At 48.6% G+C, this 27,011-nt stretch overlaps 1 protein-coding gene across 1 annotated transcript in view; it reads right to left on the minus strand.

The window, feature by feature from the left end:
* Nucleotides 1-27,011, minus strand: part of LOC135383128 (uncharacterized) — a 99,344-nt gene that overhangs the window by 30,879 nt on the left and 41,454 nt on the right. Inside the window, exon 3 of the mRNA XM_064612736.1 lies at nucleotides 17,654-17,838. Within this exon, the coding sequence (XP_064468806.1) occupies nucleotides 17,654-17,838 (185 nt within the window). The remainder of the gene's footprint in view (nucleotides 1-17,653; nucleotides 17,839-27,011) is intronic.

Raw genomic sequence — 27,011 nt, forward strand, 5'->3', positions numbered from 1 at the left:
ATGCTAGGCCTACCGCGAAAACAAATGACAACCAATTTGTGACACAAGCTGAGAAGACTGCTCTATTTGACGAAGAACTTCTTCCGGCTTTTGCGAAAGCTTTTTCTGCGATAATGGAAAAGTTTGACCTAATTGACTGAAGTTCAGGGCCTACGAGAGGAAAACGCCTTGACTTATCGAGCTTCACATCTGCGTTACCGTGTGTAACATCCAGCACGAAATCGTACGCTGGGGTAGTTAGCGTAAACCTAGACTCTCCACGACCCTGTGCGGGGAATTTGCAACAACCCACTACCAATGTGGCAGACGACAACACGGTTAGCCCGCTGGCTCACCCAGCAGGCCGTATCAACAAGCGTACTGCAGAAAAGGTAGCGGCGCATAAAGCCGACGAAACATACCGTCGATTGCAAAGGCGAAGGACTGTCCTGTTTCCTCTATTACACTCTTCCAGGATAGCACTAAGGTATTATTTGTATCACGTTTGGCACCCGATACGTCCACGAATTTCGTGGCAGGCTAAATCATGCCGTCATACTTCGCGATGATACCCCGAACGGTGACACGGTTGATAACAGCAATGTGGAAGTTTCAAAAAACTGAGTTCGGCCACTAATAGGGACAACATAATATTATACTACCAGAATGTTTGTAGACTAAGAACAAAAATATCAGAATTTTGTGCCAACTTAGCCACGTCCACTGAAGATGTTTTCTGCTTGACTGAAACGTGGTTGCACCCGGAGATTGCCAGTGCCGATTACTTTTTTGATACCTACAGGGTCTACCGGAGTGATAGAAATTACAGTGAATCATGTAAATTTGGAGGCGGTGCTTTGATCTCTGTGAAGAATTCAATTGGCAGCCATCGGCGCTCTGACCTTGAACTTTACGAGGAAAGTGTTTGGGTCGAGCTGAAGTTAAGGGATCAACGAAATGTTTTGATTGAAAATTATTATTTTCCACCACGGTATAGCGTACGGCAGTTCACCCAGACGGTGAACGGTCCCAGTCGACACACGCGGAAACCTAACCAGCTCCGATGGCCGCCCTTACTTTGACGCGTTGTCGTCTTTCTTTCATTTTAGCGGCATGACCCAGAAGAATGATAAAGTAAACGCAGCAGAAATGTGTTGAACCTCATTCTAACCAATACGCAAGTCATTCTTTTGGATATCCCAGTATCGTGAAGGTCGATCTGTGGCACCCTCCATTTTTTGGCGGAATTTACATTAGTGCACAGGAGGCAGATACTAACGTGTGGTGGGACGCAAACATATGCGTCCCACCGTGGTGACTACATTGGGCTATACAATTTATTGCAAGGCTCAGACTGGTCGCATGTGCTTTCGTCGAAGAATGTGGACGAAGCGGTCACCGCGCTCACTGAACTGGTAACAACGGCCATTAATGTATTTATACCGACCATAATTACAAAGCCGTCTTCGTATCCTTCGTGGTTCTCTGTAGAACTGAGGAAACTAATGAGAAAAAAGATCAAGTCCTTTCGTAAATTTAAAAAGACGAGGTGCGAAGGTTGGTGCAAAAAATTCCGCCGGCGCCGGCGTGAAGTAAAGCGAGTCTACGGACGTGATGCGATGACCTATGATACAATAATCTCTTCGAGTTTGCGTAAGTGCCCTAAAACTTTCTGGAGGTTCGTGAAACAATGGAAGAAGAGCACGGACCCAAAATCAGCTAACGCTCCGTCGAGATGGTGAACACATCAGCGACTCAGCTGAGTTAAGTGAACTCTTTGTCCATTACTTCTCGAGTGTTTTCACGTGTGGTGACCTTGATGACCCGGAGTTTGCCTGCGCGACGGGTGATGGCATACAACTCCCGATCATCTCAGAAGAAGACGTAGAAGAAGCCATTCGTGGAATCTCTTCAGGGAAGGCAGCTGGACATGACTTTGTTCCATCCTTTATACTTAAGGGCTGACGTAGTATTCTTACGCATATACTGGTTCATATATTTAACCTTTCTTTATCCCACTGCCATTTCCCAACATCTTGGAAGCTTGCTCTTGTTACTCCCATTTTTAAAGGTGGTAGAACTGACAACGTGACGAACTATCGACCCATATTGTTGCTCGCGACATTCTCCAAGGTTTTTGAAAAGGTTCTGCACAAATATATGCTGTCTCATCTTAAGAATCTGTTCTTTGATACCCAACATTGATTTATCCCCCGTCGATCGGTTGAGACAAACTTGGTTGCCTTTCTTGATTATGTTGCGCCGTGTCTGCATAAGCAGGGTCAAGTGGGTAGCCTTTACTTTGACTGTACCAATGCATTTGACCTTGTGAACCATTCACTTCTTGTGCGTAAACTCCTGCATTATGGCATGTGCTCACGTTTTTGTCAGTGGTTTGTCAGTTATTTAGACGGGAGGTTGAATACTATGAGGGTCTGTAACAGGTTCTCTACAAATTACGTTGCAAAGTCACGTGTACCACAAGACTCCATTTTGGGGCCATTTTTATTCAATGTCTTCATTAATGACGTGGTTCACGTAGTAAGCTCGGCTAAACATCTGAAGTTTGCCGATGACCTGAACGTTTTTCTTGGTGTATCTGATATATCGGATTGTGTATTGCTTCAAGCCGATGTTGATGCTATTGCTACTTGGTGCCTTCACCACGGGCTCGCGTTGAACACAGGAAAGACTAAAGTATTGTCGTTCACCAACAAAGTAAACCCTACAGTTTTTGTATATCAACTGTATGACACAGAGCTATATGCAGAGGGTTCGCTGTCAGAGATCTTGGGATCTGATTGGATCATCGTCTCTCATTTAATGTCCACTTGAAAACGTTGTAAAAAAGCCTACCGAATTCTTGGTATTGTCACGAACCGAAATGGGCAGGCAAGTCGTCGAATTAAACAGCAAACGGTTTATTAAACTACTTGGTAGCAAAAGCACAATGGTGATAGCTCTCTGAATACAACTGAGTCCAAAGAATGAATGCTCCAGGCTGGAGCGCACAAGCATTTAAGCGTCACGCCGAAAAGTCTAGAAACAGCACGTGCTTTTGCCGGAGAGCAGGCGATGTGTCTGGAATCTTCTTGCTTCTTCTTCAGCACGCGCCGGGATGAGCTGTACCGTTTCGTGCCTGCCCTGGAAGTTTCTCGAAGATGATCCGTGGCAGTATTATCCATAGAATGACTCGTGACTTGAGCGGACCAGATTTTTTGCAGACTCTTTTTGTATCTCTTCTTTTACCTGTCTTAGAATTTGGGTCAGTTGCATGGAATTGTATTGGAGAAACTCATGTTGCACGTTTAGATGCAGTTATTTAGCGTTATTTGAATATCGGTTCTCAAACATTCCCACTTGGTGATCTGCAACACGTATCTGAACGCTTTCTGTGTAACCGAAGAATCAGTCGTGATTTCATTTTTCTGTACAAATGTGTTCACAACATTATACATGCAGGGTCTGTGATTCACCTTTTACGTTTTCACGCGCCACTCCGTACTGTCCGACACACTTCTCTGTTCTATGTTAACGATATGGCTGCTCGACAGTCCCCGTCTCGACGAATACAAACATCTTTTAATGTTTTCACAAATGACATTGATTTATTTCATCCCTGTTTTAATCACTTTAGACAGGAGGTGGTCTAAAACCTCAGATTGGTGTAATGTACTAAGGTGCACTGCTGTGCAGGCGTACGCTGTTTGTAGGCACCATTATAAATAAAGTATTATTATTATAGTACCGGTTGAACTGATTGGCTTGAGCCATGGCGCGCGGTAGTAGTGTTGCATCGCCGTCGTCCACGACGACGAAAAAACGACGAAGTATCGCGAAGTGAAGACGTGTATTCGATCTCCTGCTTCTACATTCGAGATTACTGAAGCTATCCGCTTCGATAGAGGCTTCTTGAGGCCTCAGCACCGTATTCTTCAGTGCTACGTGCTGCATTTATGCCACAAGAAACCACAAACATGGACGTTTCCAAGACTAAACCATTTCACCCGGACATGTGGCACTGTCCACTATGGAATCTCATGTTGAAGGTACGTCTGCACTTGCTAGACCTAAGAAACGCCGCGTTCAGGATGATGCGGACTCCATTGCCTCAGGAGAATTTTCACGAACTACTAGCCCTGACTGTTCCACTATCATTGCAAATGAGGAAAATGAAAATGAGCGAATCGATGACGATCCAACGCCCTTTGCAACAGTAACTTACAAGAAACACAGGAAAACTGGAATACCTGTCACTATCCGACCAGAAAACCCTGAAGATTCATTACTTCGAGCTAACCCCAACAGCCTTGCCAGAGAAATTATGGCTGCGACACAAGAGCGTATAAAGAACCACCGCCTTAGTAAAGATGGTTGTTTAACAGTAACGGTGACCTCGCAAGCTGCTGCAAACTCACTTCTTCTCGTAAGATCTCTCTGCCAAATTCCGGTTCAGGGCAAGATACCAGACTCATACGCACGGAACGTGGGTAGAATCTCAGGCGTCAACATCCACTACACAGAGGAACAGATACTCGACTGCCTTGCGTCAGAAGGGGTCACTGCAGTTCGTCGTCAATACATACACCATCGCGATGCTGGCGGTGCCCCCCAGAAGACTCCAACAGATAGTATGATAATCACCTTCAAAGCCGAAGCAGATATGCCCGACAGTGTCGACATAGGATTCTACACACACAAAGTATGGGAGCACTTCTCTGTCACACAATGCTACAACTGCCAACGCTTTGGCCACGTGGCAAAATACTGCAGAAGCCCTCAGCGCTGCAGAACTTGCGCCGGGCCTCACGTACACGCCGAATGTACACCGAAACGTGAATCTAGATGCGCCAACTGTGATGGCTTACACCCAGCCACATTTTCCGGATGCCCACGACGGCTGAATGCCTTAAAAGCTGTAAGAGACTCCGCCTACGAGGAGCGCCCTCCCCCTCGAAAATCGCCAGCCCTTCCAAACCCAAAGCTAGTACAGTGTCAACCACCAACCACAGAGAACTCTAACCCGACTACTGCCCCACCCTCGAAATCCCAAGAGAACTTCCCTCCACTTCCCAAGTCGGCAGTACCGAAACCCTCTGGACAGTCAAAAATGAAGACCCAAAACCGTACTGACTTTCCCATACCTTTTCCGAGAAAGCAGGGACTTGAAGACAGGGAGAGCGCAAAGGTAGCCTGGACGCAAGCTCCCAAAAATCTGAAGCCCAACGCCAAACATGTGATCAGCCACTCTCAAGCCGATGCCATACCTCTGTTCGTGCACATTATCCCTTTTCTCTTTGCCGCCTTAAAGGCAGTAGTTGCGGCCCTGCCGAATGCACAAAATCTCCCGGAGGTGCAACACGTCCTGGCCTTTGAGCCACAGTTATACAAGCTTCTTCCCCAGCCTCATCATGGAAAATCCTACTAGGCTCTTCCCACTTACTATTATTGTCCTGCACTTGCTATCTTATAACGTCATGACAGCTAAACCTTTTTCTCCAAAACTACTACAATGGAACGCCAGAGGACTCTCAAACAAAACTGCAGACCTCTACGTACAAGTCACCAAAGAGCAATACGACGCTCTAATTATATCTGAAAGCATGGTATCAAGCAACTTCCGCTTTTCCCCATATGTCGCTTACCACGCCACAACAAACCAACAAGATGGACACTCTCGGGCATCGCTCTTCATTCACAGAAGATTGAGACAAGCCCCGATTGACCTGTCACATCTCTGCACCACAAATATAGAACTGGTAGCCTGTAAGATTCAAAAAGGAACTCGCGAAATAACAATAGTCTCCATATACAGATGGCAACAATCCAGATTTCCAGTCTCCACTTTCAACAGCCTTCTCGAGATCTGTCCAGGTCCCATAATAATTGGTGGTGATTTCAACGCCAAACATACTCAATGGGGAAATCTCACGGACTGCGTCAGAGGGAAGCAGCTCACCGAATGGCTGAACACCACGAACCTAGTTCTGCTGAATGACGGTAGTCCAACTTTTTTCCGACCTCCAAATTACAAAAGTGCCCTTGACATCACACTCTGCTCGCCTGACGTCACCCTTGACTGGAAGACAGAACCGGACACCTGGAACTCCGACCACTTTCCAATCAAAATCTCCGCTCAAAGACAAAGCACGACCCACGAACGGCGCACGTACAAGGTCACTAATTGGGACGCCTTTCGCAGAGCTGTTGCACATAACAGCGAGAGCACTCACATCCTCGACGCGATCAAAACAGCAGCTACCACGACCACCAAGTCCATAAACATCTCTCCCAAACAACCCCGTCCAGACCTCAAATATCTGTCTCTTCGTGCCGCCAGAAGAAGAGCGCAACGTCGGGCAATTCGCACGGGGTGCACAAGTGATTGGACTACGTACAAAAAAATATCGGCGGCCTTCCGACGCTACGCTGTAAATTTGCGCCGTACTCAATGGCGGCAATTCTCTGAATCGCTTAACCAGAGTTCACCCTCTACGAAAATATGGAATGTCATTAAATCACTTGAGGGTGTCCCTGCTCCTAAAAGGCCACTAGCCACCGTTGCTATAGCGACCAGATCACAGCCCAGAGATATCGCAGAAGCTTTTGCAGACTCAGTCTCCCCGTCCCTGTTATCAAGCACATCTACGCTTCTAGTTACACACGGTGCATCTACACCACCGCAAGCCTTGGGCCCAGAGGATGACCTGTTTACCATGAACGAACTCTGTGATGCTCTGAGACGATGTAGAAGAGCAAGCGCCTGCGGATCAGACCAGATAACATACCAGATGCTCAAGAACCTTGATAGTTCAGCCCTGACCAAACTTCTAGATCTTTACAACGAAGTCTGGACATCAGGTCACATCCCCTCTGACTGGAAACATGCTACAATCATCCCCATACCGAAACACGGCAAGCCCCTAGATGACCTAAAGTCGTACCGTCCTATTGCCCTCACGTCTTGCGTGGGAAAATTAATGGAACGAATGGTGCACAGACGACTCACCTGGACATTGGAGAATAATGGAAAGCTCCCAGAACATCTCTGTGCCTTCCGCAAACATCGTGGTACAGCCGATGCCCTCATGATGCTGTCAACTAAACTCCACGAAGCAAAGAACAAGGGACTAATATCTTTAGCAGTATTCATGGACGTGGACAAAGCGTTCGACTCTGTTCTACATGAGGCCATCATGCATCGTCTTCAGAAGTCGGGAGTTAAAGGACGGTTAGAAGCATATGTAAAATCATTTCTCACGGACAGGACCATAACAGTAACCGTGGACGGTGCTACCAGCACCCTCCGACGCCTCATACGAGGAGTACCTCAAGGCATCGTAATTCCTCCCCTCCTGTTCAACGCAGCCCTATCTGACATCCACGCAGGAATTCCCATCACAACCATCCCAGCAGAATTTATTGTATACGCAGATGACATATGCATACTCTTCCAAGGCCGTTCAAAAAAGCGAATTCAAAACTCTGCCCAAGTAGTCCTTAGCCAGGTGGTTGAAAACCTCTTAGCCAAAGGACTGACCATCTCCACTTCAAAAACAGTCACTCTGGTCTGTGCACCACCAGGAAAACGCCTCGGCAGCAATTATCCAGGTCTTAGCGTCGGCAATAATACTCTGCCAAGAGTCCCACGGGTTCGATACCTTGGAGTAATATTCGACTCCAGACTCCAATGGGCATCCCAAGTAGAAGCAATGGTGCAGAAATGTACTCCCCTGCTAAACATACTCAGACGTCTTTGTGGTAAAACCTGGGCAAACCACCCGCGACACATGATCACTCTATATAAGAGTCTCATCTTGAGTCGGCTGAATTATGCTACTCCGTTCATAAAACCTTCGGTGCACGGTTGGCAATCACTGGAGCGTCTCCATCGTGCAGGCATCAGAATCGCACTGGGTCTTCCAAAATATTCCGAAGTAGAAGCTACCCTCGTCGAGGCCGCCGAGATACCACTGAGTCTGCACGCAGAAAGAATGGCACTCGCCATAATTGACAGAATCTACAATGCATCATCTGTTTTCAGCTACATCGATAGCCTATCAAAATGCTCGAGCACAAAGACCGGCTCCTTAACCAAGTTATATTTAGAAAAAGTCGCGATCACTCCGGCTCCATCACTGATTCAAACCCCACCCCCATGGAGGGAGTACATCCCAAAGTTATCCACCGAGATACCAGGCATCCGCAGCAAAAGAAGCACAGCGCCTACTGTAATGCGGTCTATTGCTATTGGTCTCATAGACGAAAAGTTTGGTAATCACCTTCAGATATACACTGATGGGTCAATTGACAGTCTCAAACAGTCAACAACCAGCTCCTACTTCATTCCCAAAACCGGCAACTGTTGGAAAGCTAAACTTCACTGTAAGTCACCCTCGTCCACTACGGCCGAATTATGCGCAATCCTACACGCAGCAGCAGCACTGAAGTACATCGACTGTGCAAAGGCAGTTATACTTACTGACTCATCAAGCGCATTAGATCAGATCAAAGACTTAGACCACTCATCTATTATGATCCGCTGCATCCGCAAAGCCCTCTTGGACCTGAGACGGGACAGTAAAGACATAGTTCTGCAATGGATTCCTTCCCACGTTGGAATTCCCGGCAATGAGGAAGCTGACCGCCTAGCAAACGAAGCCCATTCTGTTCCGGCTCTCACGTTTCCATCACCACCACATCGAACCACTAAAGAAACAGCCAAGAGTTTAATATCTACAGTTAGCCCGAGCACCAGGCTCACTCTGTCCAACGCACGCCCTTCACTCCAGTCTCAAAGTTTCTCCAGGCTCACAGCCACAGTCCTACACCGCATACGTACAAAGTCAATGTATTCGAACGTCGTACTCCACCGCCTGAAGACTACGCACGATCCAACATGCCCTTTCTGTCCGACATCCCTCGACACAATTGAACACATCCTTCTACAATGCCCTGCCTACAGTCAGGAAAGATCTAAGCATCTAGACCCCATCATCCACAACAGCTCGCAAGTACATGACGTCATCTTTGGCGGCTCAACGCCGGCAGAAAGACGTTACCATGCGTCAAAACTGGCTTCCTTCCTGAGGGATACCAAGCTGATATATCGTCTCTAAGAACCCATCACAAGTGGCCCTTTCGCCGAGTACACCAACACCTTAGTCAAGCATCCCCACAGTGATTTTTATTTTCATTTTCATTTTCTGGTGTTCTACCGCTCATCGCTCAACGCTGCTCATCGCTCAACCCCTGATTGGACTTCACTGCAAATCCGAATCTACAGTCCTGTCTTTCCCGTTTCCTTTTTTTTCTTCTTTTTTTTACGGACCTGCGTTAGTCGTGACGTTGCCCGCCTTGCGAGGCCGACTACGGCAAGCAGTTACACCACCACCACCACCACCACCACCGTCGTCCACGGGCCAATACAAACTATTCTTGGTTGTATCAGTACTGCCTTGCACTCTGTGCGGTGCAAGCGCAAGCAAGGGTAAGCGGATGCACCGCATGGAAGCTCGAAGCCCATTTTTGACGAGCCCATGTCTCAGTCCCTGCCACCAGAAGGCGGCTATCTTATCGTTCAACAAATGTTAAGGGTAAAGTGTAAAGGGCGACAAATCCACCAAGTGGGGGAAATTGTTTCAGGCTGACTCGCGGCTGCTTGGTCGTGTAACGTAACCTCCTCGTTTTACCAAGTTTGCACCGGCCGTGCTCCTGTTCCTCTGTCTTAGCGGTTCATGACGTCCACTCTGCACGTCTGACCGACCCACATGTTTTCTTCTGTGAATTTCCACTTCTTAAAAAAATAATATTAATGGTACCGTGATGATACACGTAAGGTTTGTCTGCGCAGTGTGGCGACATGTTGCACGTGCCGTGGGGTAGGACCTGGGGTTCTTTTGACATGCGCCGGAAATCTCCGACACACTGCTGGAAGCAATGTTTACATTGCCAGTTACATGAACCACTGACAGTTACATGAACAACCTTCAACACGTGATGGCTACGCACATGGATGGCACAAAAGGCTTCGCACCAGCAACACGTGATGGAAATTTGGACAACGTAGGAATATGGCCTTGTTGGTACATGATGCCACTGCAACGCGCCGAAAAACAAAGACGCAGCTGAAGTTAGACAGCGCCTTGTGTTCAGTCTAACTTCAGCTGTGTCTTTGTTTTTCGGCGCGTTGCAGTGGCGTGATGGAAACTTCATTACCAGCAGAAATTGCAACTTTGGTAAATGCGCCAGATAGTCGTCACCGGTGAGGGGAGGCTTCGGGCTGGAATCGAGGAAGTCACCAGGCAAGCGCAAAGGGGAGCCGAAGACTAACTCCGCCGAGCTACACTTGAGATCTTGCTTTAGCGAAGAGCGTAGGCCGAGGAGCACCCATGGCAAATGGCCAACCCAGTTAGTGGGCTCAGGCTGGGAACAGAGGGCTGCTTTTTGCTGGCGGTGCAGCCGCTCCACCATCCCGTTTGCCGTGGGGTGGTAGGCCGTCGTCATCATATGCTTGGCTCCGATAGCTTTCAGAAGAGATGTGAAGGAGCGGGATGTGAACTGGCGCCCCTGTCGGTGGTCACAATGCCAGGGCACTCAAAACGGGCGACCCAACCGAGTAGAAACGCGCGGCCGACTGTATCCGCCGTCGCGTCTGGGATGGGTACAGCCCCTGCCTAGCGCGTAAAGCGGTCCACGCAGGTGAAGAGATACCGGCAGCCGAGTGAAGAGGGAAGTGCGCCAACCAGGTCCAAACGAACGTGGCAGAACCGGCCTTCGGGCGTGGGGAACGCCTTGAGTGGCGTGTGGATGTGGCGTTCAACTTTGGTCCGCTGGCAAGCAAGACAGGAGCGGGTCCAGCTTCGGATGTCCTTGTTGATATTTGGCCAGACGTAGCGGGTTGCAATGGCCTTCTGTGTAGCGCGCACGCCGGTTTGGGCGAGGCTGTGGTACTCGCTAAAGATCCAGCGGCGTAGCGGCTCGGGTATGAAGGGGCGAGGATGTGCAGTGGACACGTCGCAGAACAGAGGGTCGACGCAACCAGGGAGGTGTATCTTTTGAAGGACGAGGGAGGATTCGCCAGCGAGGTAATCCTTGAGCTCAGCGTCATGAGCCTGGGCGTTGAGGAGATCACTGACGCTCACCGGGGATGGCAAGTAGGGAACTGCATTGATGCGTGAAAGACCGTCAGCTGCCGAGTTGTCAACGCCGGGGATATGGCGAACGTCGGTGCAAAACTCGGAGATAAAAGCAAGCTGACGGATCTCACGCTCACAGTAGCCGGAGTGGTTGCCAGAGAGTGCATATGACAACGGCTTGTGGTCGGTCAGAATGTGGAAGTCACGCCCTTCCAGGTGATAGCGGAAGTGTCGCACGGCCGCGTATACAGCGAGAAGCTCGCGCCCAAACGTGCTGTAGTTGGTCTCGGCGGTCTTGAGGCGGCGGGAGAAAAAACCAAGCGTCTGCCACATGCCATCAACGAACTGCTGCAGAACGGCGCCAGCAGCCGTGGTAGAGGCATCAGCCATGAGGCGGGTTGGTGCAGAAGGAATTGGATGTACGAGCAGTGTTGCATTGGCAAGGGCGAGTTTCGCTTCGACAAAGGAGGCCTCGACTTCCGGCGTCCAGGACAACTGGGATGTCGCCGACTTCGGCGCCCGGAGGAGGTCCGTGAGCGGTTGGACAATGCGTGCGCAGCCGGGGATGAACCTCCGATGAAAATTCAGCAGGCCAAGGAACTGTCGCAACTGCCGTACCGATTGCGGACCGGGAAATTCACGAATGGCCTGCACCTTGGTTTCGAGAGGACGAACGCCGTGCTGATCGATATGGTGTCCCAGAAACTTCGCTTCGCTCTGCCCGAAACTGCACTTCTTAACGTTAATGACAAGGCCGTGGGCTTGGAGACGTGCGAATACCTGCCGGAGATGCACAATATGCTCCTCCTGCGAGGCGCTTGCAATGAGGAGGTCGTCAATATAGGCGTAGACGAAAGGCAAGCCTCGCAGGACGTTGTTGATGAAGCGTTGGAAGCTCTGTGCAGCATTGCGCAACCCGAAAAGCATCTTGACAAATTCAAAGAGTCCAAAGGGTGTTATGACGGCCGTCTTAGTTGTGTCAGGCGGGTGCACCGGAATCTGGTGATAGGCTTTCACCAAGTCCAGGGTCGTGAAGACGGTGCAGCCCGCAAGACTGGCAGTCAAATCGTGGATGTGAGGTAGAGGGTATCTGTCTGGAATAGTCCTGGCGTTGAGGGCCCTATAGTCGCCGCATAGCCTCCAATCTCCTGGGTCCTTGTTCAGCACCATATGTAGCGGGGATGCCCAGCTGCTGGAGGATTGCCGAATGATACCTAAGTCCAGCATGTAGACAAACTCGCGTTAGCGATAGCCAGGCGGTCACCGTGGAGGCGGCGGAAGCGGGAGGAGATTGGAGGGCCGGTGGTAGTAATATGATGGGTCACATCGTGCTTGACCGGTGCCTTCAAGTTGCAGGGCTTGGTGATGTCCGGAAACTCGTCCAAGAGCGCGTCATACGGGGAAGCGGGACGCAGCGCGCGGATACCAGTTGGGACTTCCGGAGGAGACAGGCCCTTCACTTCAAGCGTTGTGGTGTTCAAGCAAGGAGGCGTCGATGGCGGACGTTAACGGACAGGTTGAAGGCAGCCAAGAAATCGGCGCCTAGAATAGGCTGCGAGACGTCCGCAAGAGCGAAGACCCACCGAAATGTCCTCCTCAGGCCAAGGTCCAACGTCAAGGAGCGTAGGCCGTACGTTTTGATTGCGGTACCGTTGGCAGCTTGAAGTTTAAAGCCGGTGGGCGAACGGCGACGATCTGCGGCAGACGCTGGGAGCACGCTGATCTCAGCGCCGGTATCAACCAGAAGGCGGTATCCAGCAACGCGGTCACATACGACGAAAAGGCGGCTGGGGGTTGGGCCGGGATCGCTTGCCACCATCAGTGATCGGCCCGCGAGTTTCCCTGCCAGGCACAGGGCGAAATGCAGAGCTGGGCTCGATGTCGGAAGCGGTGGTGGTACCACCAAAGGGTGGCACGGGAACTGACGCCGGAGGCGGAGGGGTGGACGATCGGCGACGGGCCGGTGGAGGTCGAGAAATGGAGCGGCGATGACGTCTTGAGCGACTTGCAGAGAGTGAGTGGAACGCGTCCGTTAGCTCTTGAAGCTTCTCTTCTATGCGATCTAAGCGTGAAGGCTGAGCTAGAGTTGCCGCTGCCACCACCGGCCCGATGCCCAGGCGCAGAATAGTCTGCGATCCGATCTGCCAAAGCAGCAAGGTCGTCAAGGCTGAGGTCTTCGGATCCTGCCAGAACCATGCGCATTGCCTGCGGCAAACGCTGAAGAAATAATTTCCTCAAGAGCGGCTGCTGGCTCTGACTGGCGGAATCTCCGAGCAGCTGCTTCATTCGGTGCAGCAGCTGTGATGGCTTACGGTCACCAAGGTCGTCTTCAGAAAGTAGCTGCTGAAACCGGGCACGTTCGGAAACTTCGAGGCGATCCAAAATGGCGCTCTTAAGAACGTCGTAGGCCTCATTACGCGAGACTGTGGCGAGGACATAATCCAGCTCGGCCGCAATTTCCGGAGGAAGGCCCGCAAGGACGTGGAAGTACTTCGACTGTTGGCTCTGTATGTGCCGAAGCGCAAATTGTGCCTCCACTTGCCGGAACCACGACCGAGGGTTCTGTCGCCAAAAAGGGGGAAGTCGCAGCTGTGGCGGGGCGGCGGCCGAAATGGCCGGGTCCGCTGTCGAAGTTGCGGGCAGCGGTGTGCCAGCAGCGGGGACAGTTTGCGGCGGGAGAGGTTCCATGAAACCAACCGAAGGTTTGCGTATGTCCAGGTTCGGGTCACCAAATGTGGCGCAGGAAAGGACTGACAACCGTACCCGGTGGCTGGTGGAGAACAACTGGTTTTAATCGCGCTCTGCGCGGTCACGTTCAAACTGAGCTGCCATCATCCGATGGCACTATAGTGCTGCTACAGAAGCAAACAGAAATAAAAAAAAAAGAGACGTCTTCAAAGGTTACGCTCTCGTCGCAATTATCGGTGTTAAATGAACTTGCCTGTCAGACTGCAAACGCTCATTTTAAGCTGAAGCTTAATGGAGCGAAATTCAACTTTTATAACGTCGCTATGAAAAATTACTCCAGCACAAGTCCACGGAAATTCTGGAGATATATCTCTCCCCCAGAAGCAAAAGAAAACTAGTCATTTATTATTAACGAGATCAGCGTTATAGATGCTCGTGTCATATCGGAAGCATTTAACTGCCACTTTCAATCGGTTTTCACGTGTGATAATGGCCCCTGTCCCGATTTTGTTTGTATAGTAATGTCGGTTGGCTAGGAGACCTGATAATTCGAGAAGATGGTGTTCTAAATCCATTGCTTAGTTTGAATGTAAGAAGGATTGCGGGTCCAGACGGGGTCCCTAATACGTTTCTGAGGCGCTATGCTGTTTGGGTGTCGAAATATCTTTGCTTTATATTTAACCGCAGCTTACGTTATGGCTCCGTGCCGGCCGTGTGGAACGTCGCGAAGGTGTGCCCGATACCTAAAGATGGGGACCAGCGCATTGTGAGGGATTACAGGCCGATTTCATTATTATCAGTTGATGGTAAGGTAGTGGAACATATAATAGCGGCGCACAAAATGAATCATGTAGAAAAGTATGATATCTTATCAAAGAAGCAGCACGGGTTCCGCAAAGGTTACTCGAGAATTACGCAATTGACTGAAATCGTGCACGACTTCTCTTCTGCAGTTAACGAGAAAAGGCAAACAGATGCTGTATTTTGGGATTTCTGTCGCGCGTTTGATGAAGTGGCGCACAAGAAACTCCAACATATTTTACGTAATAATGCAATTATTAGGTGGATATCTGATTACTTGTCTGATAGGGAACAATTCCTGCACATCGCTGGCTCCAGTTCCACACGAGCTCAGGTTAGCTCCGGAGTCCCACAGGGATCTGTTTTGAGACCAGCACTCTTTCTTCTCTATATGTACGATATCTGTGAATCGGTGTCACTCTTACCAGTATGTATCAGACTGCACGCTGATGACTGTGATGTGTCGAGTCAATGATGAATATGATCATGTTATACTTGCACATGCTCTAGAGAACATTAATGAATGGTGCGGCATGCAGTTACAAAACATTACCACAATATAATCAATGTCACTCAAAAGGAAACCTCTTATTCACAGTTAGTCTCGGAAAAATTCCACTTACGGGAGTCGAACAGGTTAAATACCTAGGGATAATCACTCAGTAACATTTATCATGGAATGCGCCAGTAGACCATGTTGTGAAGAAGGCCACTAAGAAAGTGCGAAATTGAAGGTTTCTAACATGTGAAACGAAATTGAGCTTATATAAATCCCTTTCTCTTTTTTCTTCTCCTTTTCTTTCCTATTTTTTTCTTTCCCTTTTCTTTTCTTTCCCACTTTCCTTTTTCTTTCTGGAATAGCAAGCCGACCTCCGTATGGTTGACCTTTCCTTTCTCTTTTCTTAATAATCATATCCTCCCCCCCTCTTGTGCGTCCTGTACTCGACTATGGGTCTGTTATTTGGGATCCCTTTACTAAGACGAATTATGACAAGTTAAAAAGGGTTCCAAATGAAGCACTGAGATTTATTTTTAACAGTTACTGCACTTCTATTACGACGTTACAACCAAGAGGAAACTTTAGGACGAATTAGGACGGATTAGGACAGATTTAGGACGAAGAGACTCAAATTGCACTTGTACCAAATAATGCTTGGAATATACACCCCACCCTAGTGAAACACCCCATCTCATCACCTCCACCTTAGTCACGTGCACTCCCGAAGAGTAGCGGTCTACACGGACGCGTCGGTGTCCGCGGGCGCCTCAATTTTAGCCGTTGTTGTGCCCTGTGAAAATTACGAACTAGCGCTCAAGCTTCCTCACGAGACATCCTCCACCGAAGCAGAGCTCGCCGCCATCAATGAAGCCCTGAAACTTATATCAACGAGGCCCCCAAACAACTGGACTGTGCTTACAGACAGCAAGGCGGCGCTGCAAATATTATCTTCTCCTTGCTCCAAGATCGTCACAGACATCTGCTCTCTAGCCCTCACGACATACAGCCGTCTCACCGCCTCCGGTCACAGCGTGTGGCTTCAATGGGTCCCCAGCCACATCGGCCTGCTGGGAAATACCCGCGCTGGCGCTGCGGCGAGAGGCGCGCTCGGGGCAGCTGCCACCACTATGACCACCACCATTCCTCTCACTCCATCGGCCTGCCTGATACAGATCCGCCGCCAGACGTCTCGCAGCACCCTCGCGTTTAGCTCAAACGCTGTAGCGGCAAACACGTTCCTCCACTCCATCGACCCGAGGATGGAACTCACCCTGTCCCAGCGGCTGTCGCGACAGGAGGAGTCGATCCTCCATCGCCTACGCCTCGATGTTGCCCTGACCCCGCTGCTCCTCACTAAGATAGACAGACGGACGTCCGCGATGTGTGCCTGCAGTGCTGCAGTCGCCGACATATGCCATCTTTTGTTGCACTGCAAGCGGTACGCCGGCCTCCGAGCTGTTCTCGCCTCAACTCTCACTTCCCTAGGCCACAGGGAACTTTCCCTGGCGACGCTGCTGGGACCTGTCCGGCACTCCAGACAGTGGGCAGTCACCCGAGCCCTCCTGCGCTACCTGAAGGACACTGGGCTGCTCAGCAGCCGTTGAGCCACCCCATCGTCCCCCGACACTTTTTTCCTTTTTTTTTGCTTCTTTTTTCTCTTTTGGGAACATCAAGTCGGCCTCGGCCTGTCTGACCTTTCCCCCTTTCCTTTTTTCTTCTTCTTCAATAAACATATCCCCCCCCCCATCTCATCGTCATCATTTATTGTTGTTGTTGTTGGAATACATGACATCGAGATAGCTTCTTACATATACGGTTTTGCGAACTTCGTCCTACAAGAAGCTCTCATAGTACCCTTTTCCAAGAACCATTCGCACGCGTAGATTGTTTCAAGTATCCGTATTTTCCACGCACTATTCGCGAGTGCAATTCGTTGCCACAGACCATACATAATGTAACAAAATTACAGTAGTTTGTTGACGGGATCATTTGAGTCTGACCAAATGTTTCACACTTTTGTATTTGTATGCATGTGCTTGCTTGTGTGTCAATCTTTTAAAAAAGATACGAGTGCCACTTTGAGTGAAATGTGTGGCCCACCCTACTTGAACCCTTTGTGGGGTTTGTAGTGTATCTAAATGAAATAGATAATAAAAAATAAAGTACGGCTACTGGCTGGCCACTGTTCATATGATGTTTGGTAGGTTTGTAGCGCGTTTGAGCATTTCCAAGAGCGCAGCTTGAATCCCATGTAACATGCTTTCGTTATTTCCAGCCAGTAGAAAGTATAGTTTGGCGAGAAATGCGGACAAAGACACTGCGATGGATACCGAACCTTCAAAGGCAAGAGATTGACACAAGATGAGCAATGACAATAGTCGACTCTTACTGCGGTCATAATGACGTGCGAAACAAGTAACTGAATGACGACGTGCAGTATTTGTGCTGCAGTGTCAGAGCGAAAGCATCCCTGTAGCTCTGTCCCTAACACGTAAGGACCTTCTGTATTTTTTTAACATTTACCAATAAAAGGAGTAAAGTCGCTTACGTTTACAAATCCATCGTCAACCTTCACATCGGCGTACCCTGTAACTTTCTTGTTTTCGGGAAGGGTGCATGGGAAGCGGCCTTCAGTATAGCTGCAATTGAAGTTGAAATGTTGCATTCTCCACTGCTCATATTCGTAGGCGCCGACGATATATCCAAAGACGGCGATTTGATCTCCAACATTATCTGAAATATGAGGAAAAATATGCTTTGGGTCTTGAGGAAGCTTGTATTTGGGGGAGAATGTGTTTAATGGTTCCGTAAAAACAAGAAATGCTAGCCATATACAGGAACCGTGCGCTTCCCTAAAAAAGAAAGATTGCTCCTGCACTAATCGCTGTCCAGGCAGGCGCTGCAGGAGGACATCACAAAGCGCCCAAGAGTCCAGCGTCGCGAAGGAAAAGCAGCGGCGTAGTTGTGACCTGAGCAATGCTCAGTAGGACCAAGCATAGCACCGAAACGGAAGCTCTGGATAGCCCAGATGGGCAAGACGGTACCAGAGACTGGGCAGGTGTCCTTCGTACCGCTAGCAGCCGACGAGGATGTGTCAAATGCCCGCTTCTATTTGACACATGAGGCAAAGAGGAGCAGGCAGTTGGCTCATCCGTGGACATTACTATGATACTTGATGTGAACGGCGCGCTCGGTCCTGGGTGGTCGCGGTCGTGACGCTCGCCCCGGTGAACTTTTGCGGTGCGCTCGCACCTTCTGTGGTGCGATCGTACCGTTTCTTTTTTTGGGGGTATTTATTTAACCAACCAACAACAACAACAACAGGAAGAGTGGATTTCGTGCCATGTTCAGCCGAGCCAATGAAGCTACGACTGCTCGATACACAACATCCGGCCATGCACAAGATGGGTCATTCGTGAGTCAGTGGATCGCAGGATTAAGGATTACATTGCCTACTAACGTTAAGGAAAAGAACGTTATTTCACGATACTGGCTATGTTGCTGTGCATTCCCCAAGAAGCTAGAGACATTATGTGTATCACTTCACGATGGAGAACGTTGTTAAATAAGTTCACATCCAGCTGGATGGGTGGTGCACGATTCCCCTGATTTAAAGTCCCCCGGCCCGAAACAACTTGCTCATCTCCACGGCCCCCAATTCACCCATCGCATTTCCCAGGGGGGAGGGGGTGGATATGTTTAATAGAGTGAAAGAAAAAAAAAACGGAAATGTCAGCCAGGCTATTGCCAGCTTGCTATTCCGAAAAAGAAACTGAAAAAGAAAGGAAATGAAAAATAAACAAATAGAGAGAAGAAGAAAGGAACTGAGAATAAACGAAAGAAATAAGGGAAAGAAAAAAATGAAAGAAAAACAGACACACAGTGCAGTGCAGTACAGGCACGAAAGAAGGTTCCAAGAATGTCCAGTCAGAGGGCAGACGCAAGGCCCGAGTCTTTTAAGAAGCGGAGCAGGGCTGTGGTGATGGCCCACTGAGTAGGCCGAGGGACGGGACTGAGGAGGGTGGCTATGGACAATGTGTTGCAGCCCAGCTGTATTAGACGGCGATGGAGGGCTTGCCGTTGGGGAATGTGCTGCTGGCAGCGCAGAAGACAATGAGGAATGTCGGCCACCTCGCCACAGCTGGAACACAAGGGGGGGCTGGATTGGCCCATTTTGTACAGAAGCAATGGGGTGCGGGCCTTTCCCAGGGCCTTAGTGCAGTAAAGGGTGCAACAAAAGAATGATTTGGGAGGCTAAGTACTCTTTCAATATTTCGTTTTAAATGGCGAGACTAAAGCCTGTCACATCTATGTATATGCCGCAAAAATGCCAAATTTTGTGGTGGAACTCAATTTTGGCATTAGTACCTGTTTTGATATAAACGCCTGTAACAACCTTTATTCCTACTTCGAACCTTGTCAACGCCTTGTGATTGTGTGACCGCGTGTGTGACTTTTTTTAGTTTTGTGTTCATCCTTTCCTTTTCTTCTGCAGCATACGCATACATTTATGTTGCTTTCGACAGCCCTGATAATAAAACTGTGTCCGTAGTTGAAGGGCTGATTTTGGTCCTTCATGTGTCATCGCGATCCATTCCTTTCTCTGCTTTCCACATTCGTCGAGCACGAAAAAAATGGGTTGTAATTTGTGATGCCGGTAACTCCGTTTTTAGTACCTTAAAAGAGATTGATACTTATTTTTATAGGCACCTAGAACCAACACTTTTTCATGCCTAACACTTTTTCAGGCTATACTCGACACAATGACTGTATCTTCATATGATTGGTGGTTTGATCAGATACTTCTAGGAAGGGTGCTCATGGAATGCTGATTACGGAATAGAAGGGTCCGTAGAGCTCACCATTCATGAGATAACTTGACTAGATACCGACGATTCGACCCCTAAATAGGTCACAGTTGACGCCCAACAAAGTCCTCCTTTCCCTTTTGAGACAGGGACTTCGCAGAAACTGACACTGTCTAATTGACACGGGGGAGGCGGCGTGGGAGAAACTAGACGGGGGACTTGGGACGGGGAAATCGTGCTACACACAGCTGGATAACACGATGTACTCGTATACCACATACATTCTAAAAATCAATACCGTTTTGAAAAAGTTTGTGTAATATTTATCAATGAAATCTAGGGGATCACTAGAGAAGGCTTCCCTCAGTGCGAAATATATTGCGAAATAAACCTGTATATGATGACATGGAGTGCAATGTGCTTCACGTTTACTCCGAAGACATCACAAATCAACTAAAAATACGCATGCTTCTGATAACAGCACTGTGCTTTCGTTCTTGCAGCCTACGCAGTGATCTTGGTTTTTCTTTCAACAGGAAAACACTCAAAGAAATAATATTAGGTACGGGAATCATGTGATGTATAATAATGTCGTGGCACGCTTGTCATCGGATTCCGTGTCACCTCATCCACCGTGCCAGGTCATCCACCATGCCAACTCGGATGAGATGGCACGGCAGGGATGTTCCAGCTCTGTGGATGTCTTAACCCGATTGATAACCCAGCTCGGTGGATGAGATGGCACTGTGGATGACGATATGTCGTGACCCACTTTAGCTCCCCAACTGACCCCGTAAACGACCGCTCCCAAGGCATTGTGTCGAGTATGATGCACGCACATCTCCCCACTTCCCCCGGTTCGATAAGTAGAGATGTGAAGCGGTTTTTCAATTGACAATACCGTATTTTCCTGTGTATAACGCGCACTCATGTATATCGCGAACCCCTAAAAACGGGCCGAATTTGAAAAAACGTTCCATGTATAACGCACAGCGGTACATAACGCGCACCGCAATGTTGCTACAACCTTCTGTACTGCCACCACCATACACAATAAACCAAGACGGTGTATGATATATGCATATGCTTTATTTGAAACATATTGAGTTTCGCGTCCCTTCTCAATCACGCCAGCCTTCTGAAATCAATTCAGGATTATTGACTGGAGGGGGGGATATATTTATTAGACAAAAAAAAAAACGGGGCTGCCCAATAGCGTCCTTAAGCAGCAGCATTATTTTTTTTTAAGTCCAGCGCCCTTTCGCCGGCTTTGTCAACTGACCCTAAGAGATTTGTGAGAAACTCACACTACAGCATGGAAGAGACTGGAATTTGTGCGACACCGGCAGAAAATGAACTGTGTCCGAAAATATTTCCGTGTATAACGCGCAGGAGGTCTTCAGAGCAATTTTTTACTGTATAACGCGCGCGTTATACACTGGAAAATACGGTACATTCCTACATTTCGACCAGAGCACTGTCTCATCTGCGAAAAGGACTTGATTGACAGATGTTTTGTGTGGGATCTGACAAAGCATTGAAAGCATAACCACAGCGCTTATTTGCAACGCGTTCGAGCGCTCAAGAACAAAGGGCTGTTACACGAATGACGAGATGTGCATGTGTTGTGAGTTAGTGTCATCCGTGCATGTTCAACACTACACTGTCCAACGAGGCTCTTTTTACCATTGTGTCAGGGCGCGCTTTCCTTTATCTTTTTTTTTTTTTTTTTGCAGAGTGAAAATATGTGACACATTTTCTCAACAAAGTCAACACTGGAATTGTGATGTTTGCGATAGAAATGTTTCACCATGTGGCCGCTGGTTTAACATAAAAGCTGCTCAGCAGTGGTGCGTCAGGTAAATTTGAACGGAAGACAGCAAAAATGGTATTGTGGGTGAATTGGGTAAATTTAAATTGGGTGAAATACAATTGTCAGCAGTGTTTGGATAGCGGAGGATGAAAGTATGCACAATCTTGAACCAGACATTGATGGAAACGTAGATCGAAGACCCTTCTCCACCTGGAGGACCGCCAACACCACTTCGACTGCTTCTGTTCGTTGGCACTGCATCCTTTAGGACGTCACCACCAGACCGCAGATTCATATGCAGTGATTATATTTATGTTATCGGCGATCTTCGGCCGTGCATATCCAGGAACGAAATATGCAAAACATGCAAATCCGCAATCTGGCCATCAACTGTCGGAAATATGGCAGTAAAATACAAAGGAAGTGCCCCCGCCCTACACACACACACAAGCAGTACCATACGCACAAATTCGGCTTATCTTGTTATATATAAATGAAATTTATTACATTCAACTCATTATACGTACAGTGCAAGCAGTGAATAACAGTGGTATATACAGTGAAACCGGTTAATAACATACAACGAATGACAGTTGTATATACAGAGAAACCAGTTGATAACATAGAATGAATAACAGTGGTAGATAAAAAGAGACAGCGAAGAACAGTGCATACAACGAAACAGTGAAGAACATTACATTACATACAATGAACCAGTGAAACTATGAGGAAGAAAATATATACAGTGCTAAAATGGTGAAGAGAGAGAACTAAGAACGAAAGATAAGACCAGCTTTCATTTGATGTTTTAACACTGTATGGAGGTGACTGGTAAGACGACTCAACAGTCCGTGAAAAATATTAAGGCATTTTTCATGGTGAAAACGTTCGTGGCTAGCCACGTCAATGAGAAAGCAGAGAGGTTCAAGAGGTGCAACTCACGGGTCAAGACGTTTCACACCTCACCACGAAGGTATGCTACTGCTGCCAAAACCGGGAGGAACCTTTCACGTCTCACCACCGCCCTGTTACGGGCCCTCCAGAGAACATGAAACACTAAAAACGTAACCAAGCGGCATAGCCGATGCATTACCCATCGCGGTGCGACTCGGAGGGCACCCCACTCTAACGGGCACCGCAACAAGAAACAACGCGCAGTTCGCGACCAGAAACATTTTAAAACCCGACATTCGTAAAGCATGTGGTGTAAGATTTCTTCGTCATTACAGAAGCAACAAGAGGAGTTTCTTGTTACATCCATCCGAGAGAGGCGCCTGAGGGTAGGCAGGGCATCCCACCAGGCTTGCCACATAAAGTCACGTGACGGACCGGGGAGGTCGTTAAACATGCGACTTCGGAAGGGAAGACGCAGGTTACGAAGGCGGGCACGAGCCTCGTCCGCCGTCAGTGCTAGGCGCTCAGAAATCCGGACAGCAGGCACTTCGAAGACATCCCTGTCCCGCAAGTGGTGCTGTATCCGACAGAAGAAGTCCACCAACGAGCCATGCAGCTGAAGAGGTGCTTCAGCGCTTACTTGACTGTCCAGTGGAGGAAGACCTGGCAGAAAGCGCGTCTGTTCAGAACAAAAGTACACTGCCAGTGGGTGTGCTGCACACGTGACATCACGAAGTACCCCTAACAGAACCTTAAGAACCAGACATTGATAGATAACCGAGATGTTTCGTATGCTCCAGAGAAACTGAAAGCATCAACGTTGGGCGGTTAACCACTGCTTGCCTTCCAGACCAAAAGAACGAAAACAAGATGGCATTCAAGCGAATGACAATTCGAGAGGGAGGAGGCAAAATCTGCTCCAAGTGCCACAAACGAGCGCAAAGGAGAGAGCGAATGAAATAACTCCGCTCAGCGAAGCTGAAAGAGAAGCATTGCGCCGATGGCACTTTCGCATTGACAGCGATAATAGCGGAGACGCAGCGGAGATTGCAGCTTGGATCCCTCGCCTGTCAAAAAGGATCCCCAGAACCCGCAGCACCGTACAGTGAGCGAACGGAACCACGGCTGGCACAGAGAAAGAACCCAATACCATGATCTTGCTCTTTGATGAGTTCAGCTGAGCGCCTGAAAGGAGAGAGTACCGGTGAAAAACGTTACAGACGTTACGTATAGACTCCAAATCCCGCAGAAAGAGGGTGACATCGCCTGCATACGCAGATACCTTAATGGCCCCACCGCCCAGTATCGGGAGACCCCGAATGCCTGGATGGGCGAGTACGTGTCGGACAAAAATGTCCAACGTGAGGACAAAAAGCAAGGGTGACATATCTTGACAACAAAAATCTTTTATTGCTCAGTGCAATGTGAAAATCATGAGCTGCCACATCTGTGCACGGATACGCAAAAACAGCAAACCAATTCAGGAATAAGGCAGGGCTCCGACCATTTGAACCCTATCAACATAATTTGTGACGTCCTGAAAATTGACAGCGTGGTACGTATAATTGGCCCCGAACAGCTCCATTTCACGTCCGAGCTCAAAGTTCCGTCGTACCACCTGTTGGTCGGAAGGTCTTGCAACAGCCATGATGTCGCGTTGGAGTGCTTGAAGTTGCAATCCCGAGCAGTTCTGCTGTTTCCTCAAGAATTCTATGAGCACCCCGAGCTGTGGATGCCTGTTGGGGAGTTGCTCCCGAAGTCCATTATGCCATCCTTCAGCGACATTTGTCGTTCGAGGACCAACTTCCCCGAACTGACTCCACAATCCATTAGTTCTCTTATTATCTATCCAGAAGTTCTGGAAGTCTGCAGAGAAGCATTTGAGTTGAGCATCAGCCAACGGCCTTCCGGTCCTGGGAGGTGCCCTGATCAAGCCACGAGCGTAGTGCAACCCGAAGCCATCTGGCACGAACAAAAGATGCCAAATGCGTGAGAACCACAACCTCACATCTGAATTTGCTTGCGACAGTGTTTGGAGTCCAATGCTGTCCCACTTTTCATTCAGTGCCTTTGCAAAATGGAATGCACAACCACGAACTGTGACAGGTTGTCGGATAGGGTCCACACTGACCACAGCAATAGCTGCCTGAATTGCGGCAAGCTCAAAGTGAAACAGCCACAGTGCAGCATGCTATAGCGTCCCGAGATGTCCATAAAGTGCGGTCACGGTGTTCTCTATAATTTGAAGAAATACCTCATACGCAAGCTGGTGACGCCGTTTTATTAGGCAATACACAACTGGGTGGGAGTCTCCGTTGACAATCATATGCAGAGTGTAGAGCTGTCTACGATTGGAAAACACCGGTGGGGAATACACGAAGTTGCTGTCGGTTAGGACACAGTCTGTGCAGCTAGCATAACCCGCAGATCTTCATCAGTGAAAAATAGCAGCATCTCTCTTCCTGGTGTGCAATCTTCGTGTCTAAGGAAGTCTCGGTTTGAGATGGATTTCTGCAACTCATTTGGGATACTTCCAATTATCGCATTTCTCGTGGTATGAATGTGTCGCTTATAGGACAGAGCACGACGCTTGGAGGCGTATTCATATCCAGAAACAAGCTTTGGTTTTATGTCCACTCGCACGTCTTCGTCGTATCCGTCAACATGACTGTCTACGACCGAGAAGTGTTATAATCATCACGGGGTCTCTCGTTTGTTCTCCGTATTTCAGTCCGTACTTCGCACATATACCATTTCGAGAAGACTCCAGCAGCTGACTGCTTTGAGGATGCTGGATCGTACGAGTGGGTGGTGGTTGGATTATCCCGGTCGGTAGCCAAGATGCCATTTCGCAGTGTCAGATGAGCTACAGAAGACCGCTCACCGTCTTTCCGGAGCTTTGCACTCAGCACAAACCAGGAGGTACAGCGATAGTACTGTACAGAAGGGTTTGATGACTTGTAGGAAAATTCCAGTACGCACCCTGGCCATCGGCGACTGTCGTATTGCAGTACGCTTTCCGGACCTCTGCAGGGATGGCACAAACCTTGGTTGGTTCAGATCTATAACCACGAAACGGCTGACGTGCGGACCAACGGAGCACTAACAGCAGAGTCAACTGCAGGTGCCGCTCAACCTTTTCAAAAGGTCACTGTGCGCGTCACCAAGGCCGTGCCATTGTTCTGGGATCGGTACACCGTTTGACCCATTTCAGTTTCCCGAATCTCCTCAGGCAATCCTTTTAGGCGAAACCCCTTCTGTTGTTTCCTTTAGGGGTTCATGTCTCAGGAGAAAGTCTATGGCGTGCCATCGTTTACTTTCAATATGATGCTGTGCGTTATGCTATTTGCAAGCACGAAGTGGTGGTTTGTTAGAAAAAATGGCCTATATAAAAATAATTGCACATTGTACGCAGGCAATAAATCGATTTGTTTCATTGAAATACACCCCGCTTTTTTTCTCTTAATATAGGGATTCGACTTTTCGGATTTATCCGACAAACTCGGATAAACTCCTCCCGGTGTTTGTTTCTGAACAGGTGGCTTGACCCGGTAACCTCCGATTTCCTCCCTCCGAACTGTGCCAACGAAGGGCTTTCCATCCGTTATATTAAAAAAAAAAATAACAGCCAAATATTTTCAACTACTTTCAGCGCCAGTACGGTAACTCTAGAGACGTGGATGAGGCAGCTTCCGCTAACACGTCGGGACAGATTGTCAGATATCCGAAATATCATATTTAAGCTATGCTCTTTCACCTCATCATCACCCAATGTATGTGTGTGTTCATCGGCCTGAACTCCGCGTGCGTCGTGCATCCTCTGAAAAACTCATTAAATGAAAATAAATTAAAATTGAAAATCCATTAGGGCAGTTCTAACCACCACCTTCAGCTCAGAGTTCCACGTAATTCGTTACAAGAAACTCGTTACCCAGTAACCAGTTACTTGGTTTGGTAACGAGGTAACGACTTAGTTACTTTACAAAAAAATTAACTATGCACGTCTTCAGTGACGAAAATCGGCAACGATTACCAACGTTAGTCGTCACAATTTCTTCGCTTACACTCGGCTTTAACATGGACGACATTGTCAGTTATGTGGAAATTCCATGGGGGGGGGGGGGGGGTATATGTTTATTCACACAAAAGGAGATGTCAGCCAGGCAAGTGCCGGCTTGCTACTCCTTAAAATAAGAAAAAAAAAAGAAAAAAAAACAAGTGCGGGAGAAGCCGCGATGGCAACGACGTGCTGCGGGCGGTGAGGCTTGCCGCCTCTGCTTCAGAGGGTGGTATATCATTTCGGTGGCCTTGAGGTACTCGAAGAGTGGTAACATCCCGTTGCCCAGGGCGCGGGAGAGGCCCGAGGAATGTAGCGAACGAGAGGGAGTGGT

This window comes from Ornithodoros turicata, chromosome 2, assembly GCF_037126465.1.
Source record: "Ornithodoros turicata isolate Travis chromosome 2, ASM3712646v1, whole genome shotgun sequence".
NCBI classification, from domain to species: domain Eukaryota; kingdom Metazoa; phylum Arthropoda; class Arachnida; order Ixodida; family Argasidae; genus Ornithodoros; species Ornithodoros turicata.